We start from the raw sequence: 23665 nt of genomic DNA, 5'->3' as shown, positions 1-23665 counted from the left end.
TGTGGTACAAGATAAACAGACAGTACCCCTGTGAAAAAAGAGTTCAATTTTCCAGAGCTATTAAATGAAAGTAGCTAGATAAAACATTATGTACGTAAGGAATTTTTTTTTGCATTTTCCAGTTACTTATATTTCTCCCAATAAATGTAAATGGAATCCCGTTTCACATCCTTTACTTTAATGTCAGTGATTATGGGAACATACATTATTAAAAGAAGGAAAATGAGCAAAAGAAATTCATAGTGGGGAAAGCTAGGTAAACAGAAAACAATGAAAAATGCAAATTGTTACAAACTTTGTAATCATTTCTGCTTGACAATGTTTATCTCTTTAAATGTTTATCTTCTTACCCATTTTTATTTCATTTTTATGTGTCTCATAAAGTTGGATATCACTCAATGTTTAGCTTTTTAGTGTCTGATCACAGAAAGCAGATTGCCCTGGCATTTTAATATACTGTAGGAAAAGAAAGTCATTTTCATGTATTGAGATTTATTATTCGAATATGTTTTTTAATATAGCAAAGCACACCTACAAAATTTAATGTAAATGCATATGCAAGTACACTAACTAGAATAGCATCAGGTAAAATTTTATACCTTCTGTTGGAAAAAATCCAGAGAATCAAATAGAAGCACGTGTTTCTTTCCTCAAACACTCTGCCTCTCTCTTAGTGATCAGTGATATGGGGAAAGGTGTTACATTTTCCATAAAACCCTCCAAAACATCCATGCATCACTTTTTGGGCTGGGGTTTGTTCTGAAAATAAGCAGTTGAAAAGATGCCAGATCTCTAATGGAAGAGATTATTGTCTGTAGGGAAAGTTCGATGACTCAAAGAAGAAAAATAACTTTAGAGAGAATAAGGCACGCAGACCTATTATTATTGGTTTCACTAAGCAGTTAAGTTTTATACTTATATGATATTTGTTCTTATGGTAAACTGCATGATTTTCTTGTATTCAATGAAGTTTCCCTATGAGAAATTTCACATTAAGAAACACATTAGCTTGGTATTGATAACCTACATAAATTCTTATCATTTGCTTCTGTTCTATCAGAATTGTCAGATTCTTATGACCTACTTGGCAATTTCATGGACATTGTAGTATATTGCATTTTTGGATGGATCTAAATGGGTAAACTGAGACCACATCATAATTTAAAAAGTAATCTCACTCTGAGTCAGTGTGTGTCCTGCAGACCATTCAAAATGAATGGGAAAAAAAGGAAATGACCATGATTCAATAATTTATGGAAAATGTTACAGTTTTATTATCTGTCTATGCATTTTTTACAACACCTGTTGCTGTAGCGTGAAGTTACTGAGACTAAAGATTGGCTTCTAGAAATCAGAAATGATGGGGAGAAATTTCTATTTTTCATTTATTTTAGCAGCTTGACAGATGATTGTTAAAAAGTGAGCAAAAGGTAGATATTAGAGAATAACTCAATTAGCCAGCTAATTTATATGATGCTTTCAGGCAAAAAAAAAAATTGTAGATATTTTGGGAAAATACAACTTTACTGTAACTTCCTTCAAAATTACATGGGAAGCAGGGAGGTTGGTGGGGATAGTAGAGATGAAACAAGATTGGTCATGAGTTCATGTTTGTTGAATAAGGTGTATGTTCTTCATACACTTTATTTTGCATATGTTTGAATATTTCCATAATAAAAGTATTTTAAAATCTCAAGATTTACTATTTCCCAGAAGGAAACTCTAAACATGAAAAGAGGAATGTTCATGGTGCACATACACCACAGGCTCTGTATTTCATAAATATTTCCTATTTTCATAAAATCTTGATTCCACATCTTTCTTGAACCGGCCCATACAATTCCCCAACAAATAAACATCCTTACTGTCTCTAACTCTACTTCCTATGCACTGTCAGGGTGGTTTGTCACTAGAGGACAGAAGTTATAACCATCACAAATAGAGAAGCAAGAGGGATACCCTGAGGTGTAGACTGAAGAGAACTAGAAGAATGGAAATTTGGATGAAAGTCATTCTCAGTTAGTAGGCCCTCTTCTCTCCTCCCTACAGCAGCATAAAGTTGCCAAGGGCTGCAATATTATCTAGTCACTAGAGCGGAATCTCAATGCATTTGAAGAGCATGCCTTGAAGAGGTACGTGGCAACTCTGAAATGAAAGAAATAGCTCAAAATTATACAGGTGTGGTTGTGGAGAACTTGAACTTCCTCTGTTTACTGCTGTCCCTACCGCTGATCTGTCCTTTGACTAGAAGTAGCAACATTGCCAAGAACTGCTTCGTAGTTTCCATGGTATATTCATAACATTTAGATGCTAAGAGTGATTGAACTTGTATCTACTAATTTTCTGTCGATTGAGAAGAGAAAAGATATACCCAGGTCTCTCTGTTCCTTGCTATTACTGATACTGCCTGTCAAAACCAAGCTTTTAATAAACTTCTTTCATTTGGGTTATGTGTAACTATATGTTTATCAACAGAAGATTATCTATTCCTAAATAACTTATGTTCTAAGGTCAAAAAATACAGTACCATGTAGTTCCTTTAATAGAGATTTATGGTAAAATGTTACAGACTATGATGTATGTAAAACCATTGTTTTCAACTTGTTCCATTTTCAAATACCACACAAATGAATTTGATTTTGCAGTACTATATTTAGTTGGACCTGTGTATTTTCTTCATTAACCCTTTCTTGTCTCTTGAACCCACACACAACTGGCTAATTCTTTCTTAAATACTACCGCATGCTACAATTCTATTATAGCACTGATAACATTGTGTTGTCTTCTTTTGTTGACATGTCTGTCTCTCTCTACTGGACTTTAAATTTTTTTGAGACCATGGATCATTTTCAATGCCCAGCACAATGACTAGCTCTTTGTAGGTTCAACAAATGTTTGTTGTATAAGTGGGAAAAGAAAAATATTTTTCCTATTCACTTCCAATTTCATATCCTTTCATTGAATTAACCTCTACATCCTTTGTATTTCTTCACTTTTATAATATTTGGCATCAATTGTGATCAAGGCAATCAAATGCTATTTACTGTTGCACTACCCTCCAAAATCCTTATTACATTCATTCTTCAAAATCCTTCCATTTTTTGCTTTGCCCTTTGCCCTTTTTCCTCCAGTACCTGCTAACTTCATATAAAAGTGTCCTTCTGTCACATAAGAAGACAGTCTTTGTAGCTCTTTTGAGATCCATGGTTTTGAGGTTCCAGGACAGCAGGGAAATGTGTCTGTGAAGGATGATTATAACTGTCTCTCAAGAAGGAAGCAAAGCAGTACAAAAAATATTGGCAGGCAGTGGGTTTTGTTGAGGCTTTAATTTGACTAGCACAATGTTCATTAAAATGTCATTGTGTTATTTAAAGTTTTTCTACACCTTTCTGGTCCAAGAAACTTAGGAGAACAGTTGTTTTCTAGGATCAGGGATATTTGGGCAGCTTTTTCTTTCTATTCTTCCTAGAATCGTGAAAGATGGAGGGAGTGTTCCGTGTTGAGTAATTTAGAGTCAAAGAATATACCTCTCCCAAGGGCTCCCAACCAGGCTCAGTTCAGGGTTGAGTTTGGGCAAAGATTCAGGTAGATTATTATCGTTCTTTAGGCAGATTACTCATCCCTAATATTCCCAATTATAGGTAATCCTTCTTGTTTTCTTCTACATCCAAAGTTTCAATCAAGTTAGAGCATACGAAAAATGCTAATGGTAATTCATATGAAAAATCCTATCTGGCCTGCCAGGGACTGTTGTTTGTTTTGACAAATAATGTTTTATTAGAAGGAATGTATTGACTTAGGCAGGATCAAATAAACTTATCAATCAATGTAGTTTTTTGTATTGCATATTTTTAGAACAAGGCTAAATTTCTTGTAAACCTGAATATATCATCCATCAACATGGGATAAATATGAGAAAACATTTTTAGCAACACTTTACAGGTAGAAAAGTAAAATCAGAAGCCTGTTTCTGGTTATATGGGCCTGTATAGCCCCAGAAACAGATTATGTGACTAAGGATTGACATGTACCAGAACATGACATCTCTTGATAAGAGGTAACTGCCAAGTTGCTGAGTGAGTTCATATTATTTAACATTCATCAAGAGGCAATAGAGGTATGTGCTCTCAGGAATTTGAGGTCTTAGATTTGAGTATTATTTAGTTCATTACTGATGCAAAAATCATAATGTATTAGTTTTATTTCGGGAAGGCAGATCTAGAGTCTTCAAAACATGGTAGAAAATTCCCCTGACAAAGTAAACTATGACTATTGAGAAATCTGTTTATATGTCTATTTTGAAAATTTTCATTTAGCTAAGTGGTCGTATCTTGATAAAAGACTCTCAGGGTCCATCTAATAAATGAGACTAGATTTGAATTTCATGCCTCATATTTTGTCCTTGAAAGACACACTAATCCTTTTCTATCTATCACCTTTTAGAAAAGCATAAGGATTCTCTTAATCTGATGAAAAATTAGTCTTTGAAATTGAAATGGAAATAGAACAATAATTTACAAATATGGCATTCTGCTGTTAGCCCAGTTACGCGGCTTTATGTATCTATGATGTAGTAACTTATTCTAAACCATTATCTTAATAGCACCAGAGGCCTAAAAATGTTTTGAGAGATTATTTTACCCGCCTTCCTTCCTACCTTGAGAACCAGTTCACTGATAGCGTTTTCATAACCTCCTTTGGTAACATACCTCATTGTACAATCAACCTAATTGCAGGTATTTTATACCCACGTCAAACATGAAGTTTTCATGCTACCGTTAATTCTATTAGCTTTACCATCTCCACTGAGGTTGGAATAGAATATCTAGTTTATGTCCTCTGTGCATTGGTGTCTACTGATTCTTGAGAGAGGAGGCGTGGCATCCTTTGCTCTCAGTGGGAACGAACTACACCATCACCTCTGAAATGGCATGAGCCAGCATGTGTCTTAAATATATTTTGTCGTGCCCTGTGTTCATGTGCTCAGCATGTGAGTAAGGTGATGTATAAGTGACTCTTTTTAAAACCTGCTATAAAACCATTTTAAAGAATGTTCTATTTTATTTTAAAACTTAACATCATCCGGTGATTTCCTATAAGCTGTGGAAAGAAACAAGGTAAATGAAAACTTGTTCCAAAGGCAATGACTATTTTTGATTTTTTTCCTTTGTTTCTTTTGGTCTATTGCATTAGGTCAAGGATTTAGGGGTAGGGGAGAAGAGATTAAGTCATATTTTCAGAAAAGAAAGGGTAAGTTTAATTTGTTCATTCTAAGGGTTTTTCATCCTGAGGGAATCCACCATGTATAACTTTCCAGCATCTTCTTCTCCTCTATTCCTTTCCACCCTCCTCCCCGCATTGTCCTCAACTTTGGGTGTCTCTAGAGGTTAATAAGCGATTCTCAAAACTGAATAATGGAGAGACTCGTGGCACCTGGAGAGGTCTGGGCAGCTGGGGGTCGGGTCTGGCCATCAATTTAGATCTAGACCAGGTCAATAGCAAATGAAGGCTATTGTCTCCTAACAGTTGTTCAGTGGCCTCTGTGAAATGAAGTGGTGGCTTCCATCCAGTTTCTGGACAGCTGTCTTCCTTATAAAAGTCATCACCACAATTGGCATTGCTTGGTTCTCTTGCTGGCAGCATCCACAGGCAATTCATTGAATTTTTTCTTTTCCCTCCTCTCCACCATCTTTGTCTCTTTTCCTCTTTGCTTTTGTTTTCCATTTCCTTCTTTTTCCTTGCTCTTTCCTTTCCTTGCTCTATCTTACCAGTAGGTGGCCTGGAAAAAAGAGCAGCCACAGTTCTTGAGGGTAGACTCCATTAACACCTCAGATGGTGCCCCCCGCCAGTGCCTGCAAAGAGACCTAAGGAAGGGCTGCTGGAGAGAGAGAATGTTCGTACCTCCCACAGCATCCACCTCCTCTGCCCCAGCCCTAAATTGCTTCACTCAAGATGTGTCGTAGTTTACTCTGGGATTGTACATTTTATCCATTGAGCTTCTCCTTTCATCACAAAGCAGGAAATACAGCCGTGTTTGTAGAATGGAGGTCCCCACAGGGAATTGTGAGTGATTCAGTAGTTGTGGTGTAAACCCTTCACCATAACTCCCTCTCAGGCCCAACCAGGAGTCACTAGAAGGAGAAGGTTGTACAGTTGTGGTTCCTTCTCTGATAAGAGTTGCACTGTTTTGGGGGGATATGTATGGTAACCATATTCCCAAACACCAAGTTAGCACATCTGTTCTTTCCAGACATTTTTGAATTTATAATTGTATTTATTTGACAAGTTTTTAATAAAGTAAAAATGAAACCCCATATTTAATTGTGCAATTGATGAATCACTTGAATTAAAAGGAATAAGATTCTACAAAACTAAGATGGCTTGGCATTCAGGGCATGAATTGTTAACTTCATGGCATGAGTTTTTATTTTACAGAATTCTTTGGATGCTTTCTCCTCTTCCAGATAAGAATACGAAAATAGTGATTTCATGATTGAAATGTCCATGTCCGCTTTCAGATTATCCAAATTCATTTACTTAATCTCAATTTAAGAGTCAAGAAGTGGACTAAAGGAAAACTAATCTCTCATATACTTATTTTTCAAACCAGAAGGAGGCAATGGTAAGACATGATGCTCTATTACTACGGAAAGAGAAAACAATTAAGAATTATATAGTGGTCTGTACTTATGAAAAAGCTCAAATTATTTTGCCCTGGGCTGCCTCTGTTTGGAATTTAAAACCTGTGTACAACATTGAATGGGGAAATTCAACCAACACGCCACACAGTGGTTTGCATTTAAGTCATGACAGTGTTAGTTGCTGAGAACACTTACATGACCAAGAAGATATCCAAGACTTTCAAATGATCACATGAAATCTCAATCAGGAGCTTGAGTTGGGGCAATATTAAACAGATGTGAAATCCCAGATATCTTTTGTAAATTAGAAGATAACATTACTAGTAAGTCACATTTGGCAAGTGTTTTGGTTTTCAGAGTAATGACCAGGACATACAAAATAGTCATTAAGGAAGTGAGCTTTAGAGTTAGGAAAAATATCCCAACCTTGGTGATCCACTTTCTGTCATCTACACAATGGGAAGAGTCATATTCTGTCACCTTATGTTTATTTTGTTACTCAATTAGTATAAAATTACTTGAAAATCATAGTGCTAAATATTAGACAATTAGAATAAGCAATTGTGAACCATGCATAAAAAGAGAAATGGCTTTGGAGAAATGTTATTTCCAGGACGAATAGACAGGTTGTCAGTCTGGTAGAAGAATGGCTCTCAGATTTTATGATTCATTTATTCATTCATTTATTAAAAAATGATGGAAGAAATCTGAGAAATGACATGACCAGGTTGGCTATATGCCTATTTTTTTTTAATTCCCTTCAAACACTTCTGACCTCAAAAAAAAAAAGCCTCCAATAGAATTGTAATTCTGACTTATAACCATTTGTAGTCTGGATGTGCTTTGAATTTTGCATTTAAAAAGACAGATTTTCTGATTTTCAACCAATCCCTCTCCTTAGCTTGCTATTTCCAAACATACCTCCCTGCTTAAGAGCAAATAGCAAGTGAGACAGAATTGTTGATAGCTGCTGAAGTCTCCTCCTCAGAGAAGCACTGGTTTCATTCAAATGGGGTGAAATGCATGTCTGGGAAGGGGTGAGATTTTAAGGCTTGCACAGTGTGTGGAAGCATCATTTCTTGAGTCCCTCCTTCTTCTGTTATTATTGGCTGGGACTTTGTATGACACTGTCGTTTTCCCATCTCTACTAGTTAAAACACCATATTGTCACCTTCTTCCTTTTGTCCTTTCTTTTCTCTGATAAGGACTTTCAGAAGTTTGAGAAGATAAATGGAGTAAACGCATATTATATTTATATAATAATATTTTTGGCTAACGATGTATACTAGGCATAGAAATAATATAATTTTTCTGTGTGGTTTATATGCACTTTTCTAAGCTCTGAAGTCTTCTCTAAAAATTTAGTCCGTGGGATGCAAATTCAAAACTCATCATAGGCCAAACTGATGATAAAAACAATGGGATCATGTTGTAGGGAGTGGTGAGGGTTGTGTCACTGGGGAGAGCTACACATAAGGCCAACACTTTACAATTCCAAGGCACCCCCATTCACGTGATATTGTATGTGAATGGGGCCCCCTAGTGTGCAGGAGTGTAGAACCCCTGTGCACGCCCTGTCCAGTCATTCATTCAGAATATCCTCATTGAGCTTACTACGTGCCAAGCATGGTTCTAAGTGCTGGGGAGACAGCAGTGAACACAGCAGACAAGAATCTCTGGTCTCACAAAACCTAAAAGCATTCTCCTGCAATTATTTTTATAAAAAGGCAAAAAGCATCCTGCCAACCAAACAAAATGCATCTGTATGCAGAATTTAGCCCATGGATCCCCCAATTAATGACCCCTGTTCTAGGCTTTTAAATTACTTCTGTGATCTTGCAGGTTTTAGCCACAGGGACAAAATACAGTACTGACCACAGGTTTGCACCCACTGCTTGGCTCATGCTTAATGAGAGCTCTGTGTATGTAGAAAACTTGGAGCCAATTAATTTTCAATTAAAATTCTATTCCCCGCCCCAGTGTCTGTACCTGCAACTCCTTCTTCCAAGAAAACATAATTCCTAGAGGTGATCTGTTAAGTAAAAGAGGAAGAAAAACTAGAATGAGGTGGGGGTCATGTCATTCTGCCAAAGCATCTTCTGAAATACCTGGGAGAGGCAAGCTATTGAGCAATAGTCAATGTGGCACCTTAAGCCAATTCAAAGTCTGCTTCTAACCATCTATAAATTTAATTACATTTTTTTCAAGCAAAAAGGAAGATTCCCTGAAGTGTCAGGTCTCTTAGGGGTTATGCTAACAGAAGCAGGGGAAATCCCGAATTTAGAGAGTTCTCTTATAAATCATTTATTTCTCAGCCTTATGACATCTTAATGCCATTTAACTGAATGTTTTAATTTTATTTGCATAGAGGCAAAATGGAGCTCAAAGAAGATCTGGTTACCTGGCTCCCATATCTGGAGGATTTTTTGTTGTTGTTTAATGCATTGGAAGCTTTGGTAAAACTGAAGACTTGTATTAGGTTTCTGCAAGAAGATTTAGAGAAATGCTGTGATAGTAGTCCAATAGTTTAAAAGTTTTCCACCTCACAACTCATTTTTCATTTTCTTTTTTTTTTTTTTTTTTGTCTTTGTCTTTTTCTGTGTCCTGCAATGGATCGCAACCCTCAGTGTTGCCCCCGTACCGGACCGGGGACCGGCAACGGGATTGCAACCCTCGGTGTTGCCCCCGCGCCTCGCTCAGCCAGTGAGCGGAACCGGTCTGTATGTGGGATCTGAACCCTCGGGCGGGAGCGTCGCCGCGCTTCCCAAGCGGCGCACTTATCCAGTGCGCCACCGGCCCGACCCCTCATTTTTCATTTTCTTAAATAAGATCATGACTCCAAAATATTTAAAGGACCTAGGTCACAAATCTGATGAAGAGACAGAGTCATGGTATAAAGGTATAAATATTTACATCTTCCAAGAAATAGAGCCAAGACCACCTGTGATTACTCATCCTCTTTTCTACCTGCCTTCCAGGATCCTTTCTTTCCAAAACCTCTCATAAATTAATAATAATGATAATCAAAGGAGAGAGTGTTACCATATCAATCTACACATTATATTAAATTACTTTTCCCAAAGTTTGGAAGCATTTCCTGAAAGCTGTCAAAGGTATTAATTTTCTCTCTCTCTCTTTAAATCACAAAGCAAAATTTCACTGCCTCTCCCCCACCCCTTCTAAAAAAAAAAAAAGTTGTCGAGTTTTGCTTTTCTATTCACTGCAATCCTGGCCAAAGTAAAGCCCTCTTTCTCAATGACGTCAAGATCTTTACCAAGATTAGGCTTTCATTTCTCTATTGCAGCAATTAGCCAGGGAATGTATAAAAGGCTTCAGGGAGACTCACTGGGCTGCAGAAGAGGCACTTTGCACCACAGACAGATAGCAGGAAGGCGAAGCCAGAGGGAAGGCGGAAAGAGAGGAGCCAGTCGCTCCTGCAGAAGGGTGAGAGTGAGACAGGCTGGGACGAGGAGCAGCACAGAAAGTGTGTGTAAAACGGAGTAAAGAAAGAAAAAAAAAAAAAAAAAAAGACCCATAAAGCACATTTTTAAAACTCTGGCAATTCAAGAAAGAAACAGGCTACGTTTAAAGAACATAGAGACAATGAAAAACTGAAGAAACATTTTCAGTCTCTGCCACAGTCTCGTAGGTGCTGGGAAATGAAAGTACAACTGCCTGTCTTTTACGGACTCTGACAGGGGTAACTGGATTAGGGACGGGTGCGCCAGTTTCTCTCTTTCTTTTTTTTCAAAAAAACATCTAAATCCTGCAAAAAAAAAAAAAAAAAAAAAAAAAAAAAAAAAAAAAAAAAAAAAAAAAAAAAAATTACCATTAATGTTTAAAGCAGTTATAAGCACCATAAGGACCCAAAGTCTTTTAAAACCTTTTAAATGTTTTGCATACTTCATATTAGTCACTATTACAATCAAGACAAATATCAGAAAGAATGATGAGCAAACAAAATGTTAAAAATAAGATGTCTAGAAAAATAATAATTATTATTATAGTACTTAATTTATGGAATTAAAATACAGTAGTCCCCCCACCCCCTTACCCGTGGGGGATACATACCAAGACTCCAATGGATGCCTGAATATACGTATAGTACCAAACCCTATATATACTATGTTTTTTCCTGTATACACATCCCTATGATAAAGTTTTTTTCATAAATTAGGCACAGTAAGAGATTTACAATATCCAATAATAAAATAAAACAATTATAACAATGTATTGTAATAAAAGTTATGTGAATGTGGTCTCTCACTCTCAAAATATTTCACTATACTGCACTCACCCACTTCTTGTGATGATGTGAGATGATACAATCCCTTCATGATGAGATGAAGTGAGATGAATGATGTATGCATTGTGACGTAGTGTTAGGCTGCTGTTGACCTTCTCATGATAAGCTAAAGGGAGGATCATCTGCTTTGGGTGATCCTGGATCATTGAGTCATGACAATGTTGGTGGTTGGATGTCAGGAGCAGACCACATCTATGACTAACAAGTGAGAAGTGTGTACACTGTGGATATTTTGGACAAAGGGATGATTCACACCCCAGGTGGGACAAAGCAGAATGGTGTTAGATTTTATCATGCTATTCAGACTGGCATGCAATTTAAAACTTATGTGGTGCCCCATTTAAATGTATAAATTGTTCACTTCTGGAATATTCCATTTAATATTTTCAAACCATGGTTATCTGAAACCTCAGATAAGAGGGAACTACTGTAGGGGCCGGCCCGGTGGCGCACTGGATAAGTGCGCCACTTGGGAAGCGTGGCGGGGCTCCCGCCCGAGGGTTCGGATCCCACATACAGACCGGTTCCCGCTCACTGGCTGAGCGAGGCGCGGGAGCAACACCGAGGGTTGCAATCCCGTTGCCGGTCCCCGGTCCGGTACGGGGGCAACACTGAGGGTTGCGATCCATTGCCGGACACGGAAAAAGACAAAAGACATTTTAAAAAAAAAAAAAAAAAAAAAAAAAAAAAAAAAAAAAAAAAAAAAAAAAAAAAAAGAAGGCAGCAGCTAGGAATTGAATGAATGGATGGGCACGCTCCAACTGCTGGGCTGGAGAGACTGGACTTGGTCTAGCTGTTTCTGCTGCTTTGAGAGAGGAGACAACTTGGGCTTCCTTTTAATTTAGTTTTTCTCCTTCTCCCCCCACCCCCCGACCTTTCCCTCTTACCTCCCCCACCTCCTCTATCACCACCCCCCCTTTTAAATAAGAGGGCGAAGGGGAACCAGAGCGCACAAGGGCACTGAGACTCGGGAGGCAGAGAAGATGGGTATCCTCAGCGTAGACTTGCTGATCACACTGCAAATTCTGCCAGTTTTTTTCTCCAACTGCCTCTTCCTGGCGCTCTATGACTCGGTCATTCTGCTCAAGCACGTGGTGCTGCTGCTGAGCCGCTCCAAGTCCACTCGCGGGGAGTGGAGGCGCATGCTGACCTCAGAGGGACTGCGCTGCGTCTGGAAGAGCTTCCTCCTGGACGCCTACAAACAGGTGAGCCGCGCCACAGGGCTTCTCCTTAGGCCAGGGGGGTGAGGGCTCCGGCGCTGGGGACTGGAGCGTTGGGTGGCAGCTGTGCAGCCCTGTTTGTGGGTGTGCCTAGTGGTGATGCTCAAGTGAGCCTCTGCATTGACTTCTGACACCTGTCGCACAGGTTAGTTTTGGTGGTGACAGGTATGAAGCCATCGTGACTCTGTGTAAGCTAATGAGAAGTCTGTCTAATGAGGGTTATTCATATCTTGCTGTGATGCTGGAAAAGAGGGTGTTTCTGCCCATAGAATAACTTTGGGAAAAGTCAGAAAATGTTGGGGGAGGGGGGACTGCTATGTTTATTCTGCTCTTGTCATAAACTGGAATTTTCATGTTTTGCTTGATGGGAGGCTATGTGAGGTGCACTAGGAAAGACAGTTCAAGGGAGTGGGCACTGAAAAGCAAGAAAAGAGAAAATGTCACTCACTCTCAGAGAGTTGATAAGACTTAAGGAAAAGGTCACAGCAAGTGTGATTGGGCATCATAGCCTCTTAGTTTCTGGTAGAGATAGGAGTTGATGAAAGCAAGTCGGTGCACAGCCTCCCCTACATTGATTCAGATTTGAACCCTTTGGAATGGTTATCAGGAACCGAGTTCCGAGTTACTAGATATATCAATTTACAAAAGAAAGATCTGAGAACCGGCTGTCAGAAATCCAGACTTTGGAAGGGAAATATCATTTACTTTGTTTCTGAAAAGTAAAATAAGTTGTCTTAGAAAGAGCTGATAGGTCTATGGTTCATGACCAAAGCTGTTATAACACGTGTCATGAACACTGGAGCAGTGGCCTCTCCAACCTGCAGAAATTGTGTCTTGGGGGCTGCTTTCTCAAAACCAGAGTTGATGGTCTTTTTTTCTAAGTGAAAAATGCTGACCTCTTAGCCTTTTTGCTGCTTAGACATGTTGCTGGAGCATTTTCAACTAAGATCTTAAGGGGCAAAGACAAACAGTTTGGGCCTGATGCTTTGCCAATGTGCCCCCACCCCTTATGTCCTATGGCTCCTGAAGACACCTCCCTTCCCCCGGATTTTGGAAGAATGAACTCTTTGGCAACAATTGTTATCAAAGCAGACAATCTTGGCTTTCCCTAACAGTATTGGGTGATCTTGCCCAAGATGCCAGGGAAAGGAGTTTGAGAGGAACACAGATACCAGGTGTTTAGTGAAGTGGTACACTACAAGCAGGCAGCACCTCAGCAACTGAGGCTGAATAGTCAGAATAATAGAGGGGGAAGGGAATGAGTCCTCCATAAACACTGAAAAATAAAGCTGTGCTCCAGGAAAAGAAAAGAAGTAAGTAAGAATCCAGGGCAGAGTTGTTCCACTGAAAATCAGACGTTCAGGAAGAAAATATTTACTGTGAGCTAGGGAAGTTTTACTACAGTACATTTCTTTGTTATTGAAAATAACCTAAAAAAAAAAATGTGAAAATAACCTGCAGAAGGTTTGCATTTATTGTCCTAAAGACATGTGAATATCGAGGGCTCTTATTAGTAAGTGGAAATTACTTTATGAAAATATGAATCAATTCTCAAAGTTCTAATAGTAAAAACTCATGTATGTGTGGCAATTGGGAGATGAGATTCCCGTAGTGTGTGTGGGAATGTGTGTATGTGGGCAAGGAGATATTGAAATGGTCATTTCGGTTTCACAAATGTATGCATTGAATGTGAACTTTTTATGTTTTGTTTTGGGAGTATGAAATTTGGAGGAGGATGGAGGAATACATAAATATGTTGGACAAATTAATTAGGAAGGTCCCTCACCTGCATCTGTATTTTGTATGTCTTAGCAGATAACATGGAAATGTCAGTGGTTTGGTCTCAGTTAAACTCTTACTTTTTGAAAGACAATTGACTTTTGCCTAAAAAAGAAAAAAATCACTTTTTGGGAGAATTTTACTTATGTGCATATATATCATATAAAAGTCATCTCTTGCATAAATGATGGGGCCTATGATGTTACCCACAGATATTAAGTGAAGTTGTTTCTCCTATTAACCAGCTTGTTGAGATAAACTGGAAAAGTAAACAAATGCCTCTTTAATAAACCTTATTACTTATTTATTTTTTCACTAATGTATAGTGCTCCATTCTGTTGCAATATTTTGCTATTCATATTCTGGGAAATTAGGGATGGTGATTTGTTTTTTCTCTTTGCATGTAGTTTGTGTATTCCTCTTCCACATTTCTTTGTCTGTGCCTACTGATTAGATTAGTGACTAGGTCATAACTGATGTTATTATGTTTGCTTTTAATGATTTATGTGCTAGCTACTATGAGCAGAAGCAACCCGAGGACCCATATACCCAAAGACAAGACTGGACTGGGTGCATCATGAAGGCAAACACTACAAACACAGCTTGAACTGAATTCTGGTCTCTTTCTATTTTCAAGTATGGCAAGGGTGGTGGTGACCGTGGTGATATTTGAGGGTCACTCAGAACCTCTCACACAGGTTGAATCACTTCCCTGAGTGCTGCTGTCATCTGTGCCACTGTTTTTAGGTATAGCCATTTCTAGAGACACTGGAAGAGGTTCTGTTTCGGATGCATCACAGTGTTGCATAAGGCTGACTTGCAGTATTCAGAGGCTACCACCCCCAGAAGCAAAGTTTTCCAGATGAGGGGTGTGTGCACATGTGATACAATTAGACATGCCATTTATTATTTTTAATTCTCCTTGTCATTGAGTGTCAGATACTTGGGAAGATACTTAGAGAAAGCAGAGTAAAAGTATTAACTCTGTGTTTTGCCCCATAAGAGACAACACAGAAATAAAATAAATAAAATAAAAAACTTCTTCATTAAAATATTGAAAGGGATTTAAAATTAACTTTATAGAGAAGCTTTTGAAGATCATGTGGGCTTGGTAAGAGAGGGGTTCCTTGTACAATTCGGATTGAAAATAAAGCCTATAGAGCCTTGTGAGCGATTCTTAGGTGAATAACAGATATTTGTTATTTAAGTTTCTTTAGTCACTGTCATTGTATCTGAACACTGTATCCTTGTGCTGCTGCTCAAAGACTCAGAAAATGCAACCAATAAGCAAATTGCCCTGTCTGGGAGCCTGGCTCTTACCTAAATGAAGTGTAAAAGTAAACACACAGTATAGATGCTGACAAGCAGTTTAGCTTCTGCACAGTTACTATTGCAGTGACACAGACAACATATTCATTTGGACATATAATTTTGGTTTTGAAAAGGTCTCTTTAACATTCTTCTCCTCCTCTTCATTCACCTCAAGCCTTTTGATACTGGTTTCTACAATGGAAAATGGCTCTTTTAAGAGAGGAACAGTCCCAAAAGAACACAAAGAAGGCCACAGCCAGCGCTTGTCTCTCACTTGGATAAAACATGGGGAAATGATAGGGCTTTGAGCTACTTTTTCAAGGTACAAATCAAAAAAGAGAATAGTCAAAAGGAAACTGAGTTCAGAAGAAGGAGTAGGTAGCCTATTCTTCAACTCTGATTTATTTGGCCAATCTGAATATAAATGGTTAAATCTCTGCTTAATGATTGTTTGGCCATGTTTCTAAGGACGTTGATGTAGCCTGGTCATTGTGTCAAAGAATTTGAAACTTCCTGATAGTAAAGCCATTTCCAGGGTTTTGGAAAGAAAGAAGTACGTGTAAAAATTCTTCTGCCATATACCCATCCCTATTTTTTGGCCTTCGCTTTACTTTCTATCAAGAGATTAGGTGACATTTTGTCTGGAAGACTTTCTAAGGCTGTGGAAAAGAAAAAAACAAAAACAAAAAACCCAAAACAAGGTTAGTAGTATATGCTCTATTTCCAGCTTCTACTTGATGAATGGATCTTTTTTCCCCTCGCTCTGCATTTCACAGTCCACACACTAATGCAGCATTATCCTCTCTCCCATGCACTGAACACTGTAAGTAAAAGGAATTCCATCATCAAGGGAATCATATTTTTATATATGCTATATATTTTACTCATGTTCATGTTTATAAATATGTCTGTTGCATTTGAACTTGGCACAGAGATGGTCCCTGTTGGAAAAATGCAAATCCTTTATTTACCTCCTTTGTTAGTGTTATGTTGATATTGATTGCAAAAACATGAGAAAGGACAATTGCCATAGTGCAGATGAGAGATAAAAGTCAGCGATGACGAGGTCACATTTTACGTATGTCCTTTCCAATCCTTGCAAAATAAAGGGACCCTTTGGGAACATCGGAACTTCAAGACCAATTAGTGGAAATGATGCTTCTTGTGTTTGGGCATTAAATACTGGGCAGGGTTCTCTTTAGAGCAGCTAATGCTGGCAGGGAAAGAGGTACCGACCTAATTACTCTTCCGCAAGAGTAAAAAAATGCCTTTTGAATGCCTCTTTGGCAAATATGTCTCATTAAGGACAAAAACCAAACACAAACCCTCTAAGAAGGAGAAATTAAGATGATAGGTAACTTGTGGCCAGGAGACTTTCTGTGCCACTGTGGGAAATTAAAACAAAGTTTGGGAGTACCAGGGGATAACTTGTTTATTGTTGAGCTTCTTTCCTGCAGCCTAGATGTTATTATGGGACTAACTTTATTTTCTTCATCATTTTGGCTCTGTGTCAAGGAATGCTTTGCTCCTGGGGAAAGCAAAGAATCTTCCATCATTGAAGACAGTGGTGATTCTCCCATTCCATCTCAGCAGGGTGCATAACCCAGCAAACCAGGAAATTCTCCATTTGAAACTCTGGTCTAATAGGAATTTAGTTTTCATGGTGATCAAATGGGGAGATGAGAATAAACAGTAATATCCTTTCAAATGTGTTTTTTTGTTTGTTTAAAGGAAACTTTTATTTCTGCAATTTCTAATTTTTTAAAAAAAATTTAATTTTAGCCAAGTTGTCTTCCATCAGATTTTAGCAAAGATGGACAAATTTTATGATTAGTATATAAAGCTTATAAAAGCAGACTACTGGTCTACTTGCATTTGGTCTTATGAATTCTGGGTGTGTGTTTTTCCTTCTTAGTTTTATTGAAAGCATTGATCTTACCTATGCATTTTCTCTTACCTTGTCACCCTTGTGAATAAAGATATCTGTTTATAACATTCTCATCTGCAGTAGGGTCCCATGACTGCTCAACAAAATAAAGAGAATTGGCCATATTCATTTTGTGCACTGACCAGCTGAGATAATCAAGAGCAGATCAACAGCACTGGGTGTTGATTATGACAGTACTTTATAGGACAGGGCTCCAGGATTCATATTTCTAAATGTATCTGCCTCAGTGAGCTTATCCGTCACCCAAATATGATTATGTTCATTGCAGGTTAAGGTTATTATTAAGTGTAAAATTCTTCCTGACCTAGGATTATAACAAGTCGCATTCATTTGATAATTCATTCAACCAAAAAAAAAATTATATATATATATTGCAGCCTAAAAAAAAGCTAAACTCCCACGCAAAGAGCCTTATGTATTTGGTAACTTTCCTAATTTTTAATTTTAGAATGACAGTGTTATATTTGTCTTAAATTTTCTATGGCAAACTAGTCTGTGTTTTTGAAAGAAATCTGAGGCTCAACTATACATCGCCTCTAAGAAGAAGGAGAGGTCCTTTCATTTTCCAAGAAAATTAACTGTATGTGACAAGAGTGACCTGTGATTGAAGCATCACATTAGGTTATTTATTTGAATAATCAGGAGTAATGTAAGGATCCACAGGTCTGCTTTGGGGAGTCAGGGGGTTAGAGGCCCATTTATCAAGACCACACAATTGTTCACAGGTCTCAAAAATGACTCCAGAATGCAGATGGATGTTTTTGCCTACCAAGAACCTACAAGTCTGTAGTTCAGAGATTATTTTTCTCCCGTGTATGGGCTGCTTACTTAACAAGAAGTCGCTGTAACAGACTCATCTGAATGCCTCCAGGTCTTCTTATCACGATATATTGAGAAACACAGCACTCACAATATTGTTAAAAGCAGCCCTCCTAGAATCATTATTCCTATTTTAAGTGGGAAATATATAGAGAGAAGGTAATAGGAATGCTACCCCCACCTAGATCTACAAAGAAGTGCAGAAAGAACCCATAGATTAAAAGGTTTATAATACCTTTATAGTGAATATTCTTAAATTTGAAATATATTTTAGGTCTTCAAAGACTAGTGTAGTTCGTATGAAATAATCCAGTTAAAAGCAGCTTATTAGATTTCTCCATCTGGTGTCACTTATAAATTAACCGAGAAAATTAATATAAGTAAAATAATTTTCTCCTTGGTGGTGACTGAAAACAAATTTATTTATAAATTTATTTGTATCGTACCAACAGCTTCCATTTCTAAGAAGGATGATTATTACTGTAAGATTTCCTTTAGAAAATTAATAGTACTTGTTTTAAACTTACCCTGATAAAGATTTTCAGAAGTAGGGAAAGATCTTTTGTTCTTTCTCTACAGTTAAAATGAGTAATGCATTAACATTAGATAGAAGCTTCAGAATAAAACTCCTTGAGTGTTTTATATCAGTTTGGATTGTTACATATTTAACAATTCACTTGTAAGTGTCTTCAATTAACAGCAGTGCTATATGTGGCTACGTTTATATGAGGGAAATAAGTTGATCCAGTTGGGAGTGTTTTGTAATATTAAGGATAGTGTATAAAAATCAATTGTACTGTCGTAACTCATCACTAATGTTATTGGCTTTGATTAAACCATTCTATGGGAAGATCCAATTGTGTTAATTCAAACTGAAGTAATTGGCTCTTTTATGTTGCCTTCTTCTTATTACCAGTTTACAGATCCGAAGGCCAAAAACTTTCCTTCTTTCTGTGTTCAACTATTTTAACCATGTACAAAGGGGCACATGGAACAATTTTTGTCTACACCTCTTCTGAATGAATATTTTATAATTCAGAGGATCTGGTTAATACGTTGTAAGGTAGAGAAGTACATGGTTTGTGACTTTCTAGATAAAAAGAGACACATAACAACACATGGGAAATGAGAAATTTAAAATAGAATTCTAGAATAACTGTATGTTTCTGTTTGTCTGTCTTTTTAAATGGAAATTGTGAGGTTCTAGTTATAAGAACCACAATGTAGGTAGTAGCAGTAGAAATCTCCAGGAAGATTGCCATACTGAGGAGAGCTCAAATCTCTTCTCAGGACATTTTTTTTTTTTCAAACACAAAATTGCCCAGGAAAGCTGGTATTCTTTTTCATGTGGTGGGATAGGCAACACAGACTCACCCAGTGATTTATAGTATGCAAAGAGCTCTTTTCCTTGTGTTGTCCTCCAATAACCATATGAGAAAAAGAAATATTATTATCTCCATTTTACAGATGGCAAAGCTGGAGCACTGACGACGTTAAGTGGGAGTAACCCTTCGGATAAATGGTGGACCCCAGGTTTTCTAGCTCTTGCTGGGAACAGAGCCCGTTGGTATCACTGTCCATTGGTGGAGTTTAAATGACTTAGCATCATGCAAGAAAATAAATGTCCTGACCGAGTATTTTAGAATTCAGAAAGAGGCACTCTGTCCCAAGACCCTGATAATTTGTCTTCAAGTAGACTATTTGCTTCTAACTTTTAAAATGAAGTCAATGAATCATTTGTTATATAATGTGTGCTAAGCATTGACAGCAAAGAAAGGATGGTAAAGAAAACCAGCCTCAACTTAATTATAAAAAGAGTTAACTCCAGGGCTTTCAATGATGAAAATAATTATCTTCAGTGACAGTACTGAATGAAAAAGACTTTCATTTTCTTTTGGGCCATCCTTTACATTACCTGCCATGACGCCTCTTTACTCAAATCAATAGATGTTTACTGCATACTCTGAAGGAAACACCACATTCTGTTAGAGCCAGTTGTATTTATTTAGAGTGAATTGAAGTGGTAATGTATTTCATGTGGTATTCTCTCCCTCTTTTTTTTTTTAACCATCAGGTGAAATTGGGTGAGGATGCCCCCAATTCTGCTGTGGTACGTGTCTCCAACCCTGAAGGAGGTGATGATAGCAGAAAGGGTGCCCAGGAGAAGCCACCTGATGGAACCGAATGCCACCTTCTTGACTTTGCCAGCCCTGATCGCCCACTGGTGGTCAACTTTGGCTCAGCCACTTGACCTCCTTTCACTAGCCAGCTGCCAGCCTTCAGCAAGCTGGTGGAAGAGTTCTCTTCAGTGGCTGACTTCCTGCTGGTCTACATTGACGAGGCCCATCCTGCAGATGGTTGGGCGGTGCCTGGGGACTCTTCTTTTTCTTTTGAGGTGAAGAAGCACCAGAACCAGGAAGATCGATGTGCAGCAGCCCACCAGCTTCTGGAGCGTTTCTCCTTGCCGTCCCAGTGCCGAGTTGTGGCTGACCGCATGGACAATAATGCCAATGTAGCTTATGGGGTAGCCTTTGAACGTGTGTGCATTGTGCAGAGACAGAAAATCGCTTACCTGGGAGGAAAGGGCCCCTTCCACTATAACCTTCAAGAAGTCCGGCGTTGGCTGGAGAAGAATTTCAGCAAGAGATGAAATTTAGTTTAGCTGGTTAAAGGTATGATTATAGTAGAGCTTATTATTTTTTAAAAAAAATATGTAAAGGAAAGGAAATTAAGAACTGAATCCATATTTCAACTGAGTCCTGTTGCCTCACTAAAAGACAAGAATTTACCTGTCAGAAGAACATAAACCTCTAACGTCTCAATATTTCTTTCACCACTCAAGTGGCGTTGGGCTAAATAGTAGCCCTGTCACCTCTCTTCGTAGTGAAAAGATCCCAAGATGTGGAGGAAGAAACCCTGTGTCAGCATGTGTTCATTCTACCTTGAGAAAGAAGTGATGTAGCTGATGTGTGGTTTGGGACCAGAAGAGAAGACTTACCTGGATGATTACTATGTTAGGGAAGGTACTGTCTATGTTAAGATAAAGAGTATTGCCTTGGTTTTATTTATCACAGATAGAACCCAAATGGAAATTTCTTCAATACTTATAACAAATCCTTGAACCCAAGCCTTGTGGTTAGGACCTTGGTGTTTAATGTGTTAGTAGTTTCTGATGTTCTGGTTTCTAGCCATACAGTGCTCTATGCCAGTCTACACAGCCCAGAGTTCACAGGTATATTTGTAGATACCAAGAATGATCCCTCAACTTAGAGGGTTGGAATGATCATCTAAAATCTGAGGGTTACTTTCTAGCCAGGTGAGGAAAGTGCTGAAGGAAATCAACTTAGGAAAGAGGAGGCAGAAAGATTAGGAAACTTCATAGAGTTTCACCTTGAAGCTGTAGAGAGTGGAAGTAATTTGTTAGTCACAGAAACAGAAACATACACAAAGCCACAAAAAGAAGAAGCTTAACTAAAAGTAGCATACAGAATACGCATAGGAAAACAATGTATTTATCATATACTCCTAGATGGAGGGAGAAAGGAGGATTGAAAGGACAAAAACCACACAGTTAAATATTTATATTTATGAGGGTTTTGTTGTGGAAATAATTACTTTTTGAAATGTGTAGTTGGTGTGAATATTTTCAGTGGGTAAATTATACCCCATGATACCTCTTAAGGGAAAAACCAATGGGTCCAGTGGTGCTGGCCACTGGTTTGTTTCTTTCCATTCCTACAATTATCGTGTGGCCCCACCCATTGTTAATCTCAGTATCTATAGTAGTGTTCTCTCTGAATAATGATCTTAAGAATATATACATATATATACATGTGTGTGTGTGTGTATATATGTATATATTCTCAGCTGCTGTGGGAGGCAGGTACCCTGGCCATTCACCTACAATCCTGTTTTCCTCCCAAAGTAGATGACCTATAGTGAATGTTGGTGCAAACAAACAAGTTTTCTTCAGTTGCAAAATAGGAGAGTTAGTTTGACATAATTCCCATCAATGATTTTGGAGGTTTTGATATAAAGTATCATGGAATTTGGTAAAGTAGAGTTTCCATTGACACTTGAATTTCAACTTGGATCTTCCTTTGGTCCTGTTAGCTTAGGTTTAGTAGTCGAAGTTTCCTATAGTACATTATTATAATGCTTTTTTAATATATATACCATGTTTCTCTTTAATATAAAGACACTGTAGTTTTACCCATAAGTAATAGCTAAAGATCATAACTCCTCAAAGCATGGACCAACCAATTTTATATAATAATTTTTTTTTTTGGTAAATTTGAGGATACTACCAAATTATACTATATGGTTGTATTTAAAGGTACAATCAAAGGTTTTTATGTTCATTTCATTAATAACTGAATCTTAAAATAAAACTAATAGAAATAGATAATCTAAAGTTGAAAATACCTTCTTAAGCTAGTTGCCTGAAATGAGAAAAAAAGTGGGAACTGGGTGTGCAAGAACCAAAAGTATTTTTTAAAAAAACTGGAGCAACATATCAATCATGTCACTAGCTGGTAAATTGTTAAATATTAAAGCTCCATTGTGACTGGTTTTTTTATGGCAATATTTAAGCTTTCCAATGTTTTAAATTCTATGAAAAACACCCACAAAGAAACAGTGCATTTTGAGAATGTGATGTTATTTAATGATTTGCTGGAAAATCATATTGGGAATAGATTATTTCAGATTTTTCAATTGTTAGACTCTACAGTCAAGGCTTATCAGTGGCCCCCATTGATTTTTATCTTTAAAATGGTGTTGAGATTTACGTGAACCCTAGAGCAGTAAAGTGAAAAATTGGTTGCAGCACACTCAGACTGTCATCCTTAAACTTCCCCTTTGTCCTACATGTACGATAAAGTAACAGGATGTCAGAGAAGCTGGTAGGGGGATGAGATTCGGCTAAGACAGTGCTAGTCATCTGGGAAAAAGGATAATGGAAAAAATCACCCAGTTGTGCTATACTTTTAAAGAAAGAGAAGGTTGTGTGTGTGTGCAGACAATTGTTCTCGCCGCGGATAGTTCAGTGGAGAAATGAAGCAGAGGAAGTAAAAATATAAAGACATAGGCTGATTATCAGGGAGAAAGTTATGTTCCTTAGAACATGGAAGAGTCACTGGAAGAAAGACTATTGAAGGGCCATTGGAGAGCATGAATTGACAAAGCTCAGGAATCCTACAATATGTAGAATGGCTTGATGTTATCAGGTTTATGATAAACCTGTAATTATGTACCCTATTTATCTCAGCATAAACTTTTATGATTTCTTGTGATGTATTTTTTTAATAAAATTATTAAGAGCTCATTATTTGAGAGACTTTGAGAAAAAACAATGCTTAGCTGATATGCTCAGATAAATTATTAGACTGTAAATTCCCACCCACCTGTCATATGTTTTATAAAGTATATTCCTTTGAAGAATTGTAGTTCTTATTTTCACAAGAGAAAAAATTATGTGTGTATACACACACACACACACACACACATACATGAGGGTACTTCAATTAGTTCATGGAAAGATTCATATTGTCTTTTAATTGTATCTTTTCACAAACTTTTTGAAGTACCCTCATGTAGTAAAACTCTTGAGTCCTTTTTTTTTTTTTTTTTTTTTTTTTTT

At 37.7% G+C, this 23665-nt stretch overlaps 1 protein-coding gene across 1 annotated transcript; it reads left to right on the top strand.

Moving 5' to 3' along the window:
- The first annotated feature begins 11918 nt into the window (after positions 1–11918).
- Positions 11919–23481, top strand: DIO2 (deiodinase, iodothyronine, type II). The gene is given in 2 exon segments (XM_008587965.1): positions 11919–12152; positions 20099–23481. Coding segments are annotated over 2 exon segments (798 nt in total). The 5' UTR covers positions 11919–11930; the 3' UTR covers positions 20675–23481.
- Positions 23482–23665: the final 184 nt, after the last annotated feature.

This window comes from Galeopterus variegatus, unplaced genomic scaffold (genome assembly GCF_000696425.1).
Source record: "Galeopterus variegatus unplaced genomic scaffold, G_variegatus-3.0.2 Scaffold4609, whole genome shotgun sequence".
NCBI lineage: Eukaryota > Metazoa > Chordata > Mammalia > Dermoptera > Cynocephalidae > Galeopterus > Galeopterus variegatus.
The sequence above is the reverse complement of the archived record's forward strand: the minus strand, read 5'-3'. Positions and strand labels throughout refer to the sequence as shown.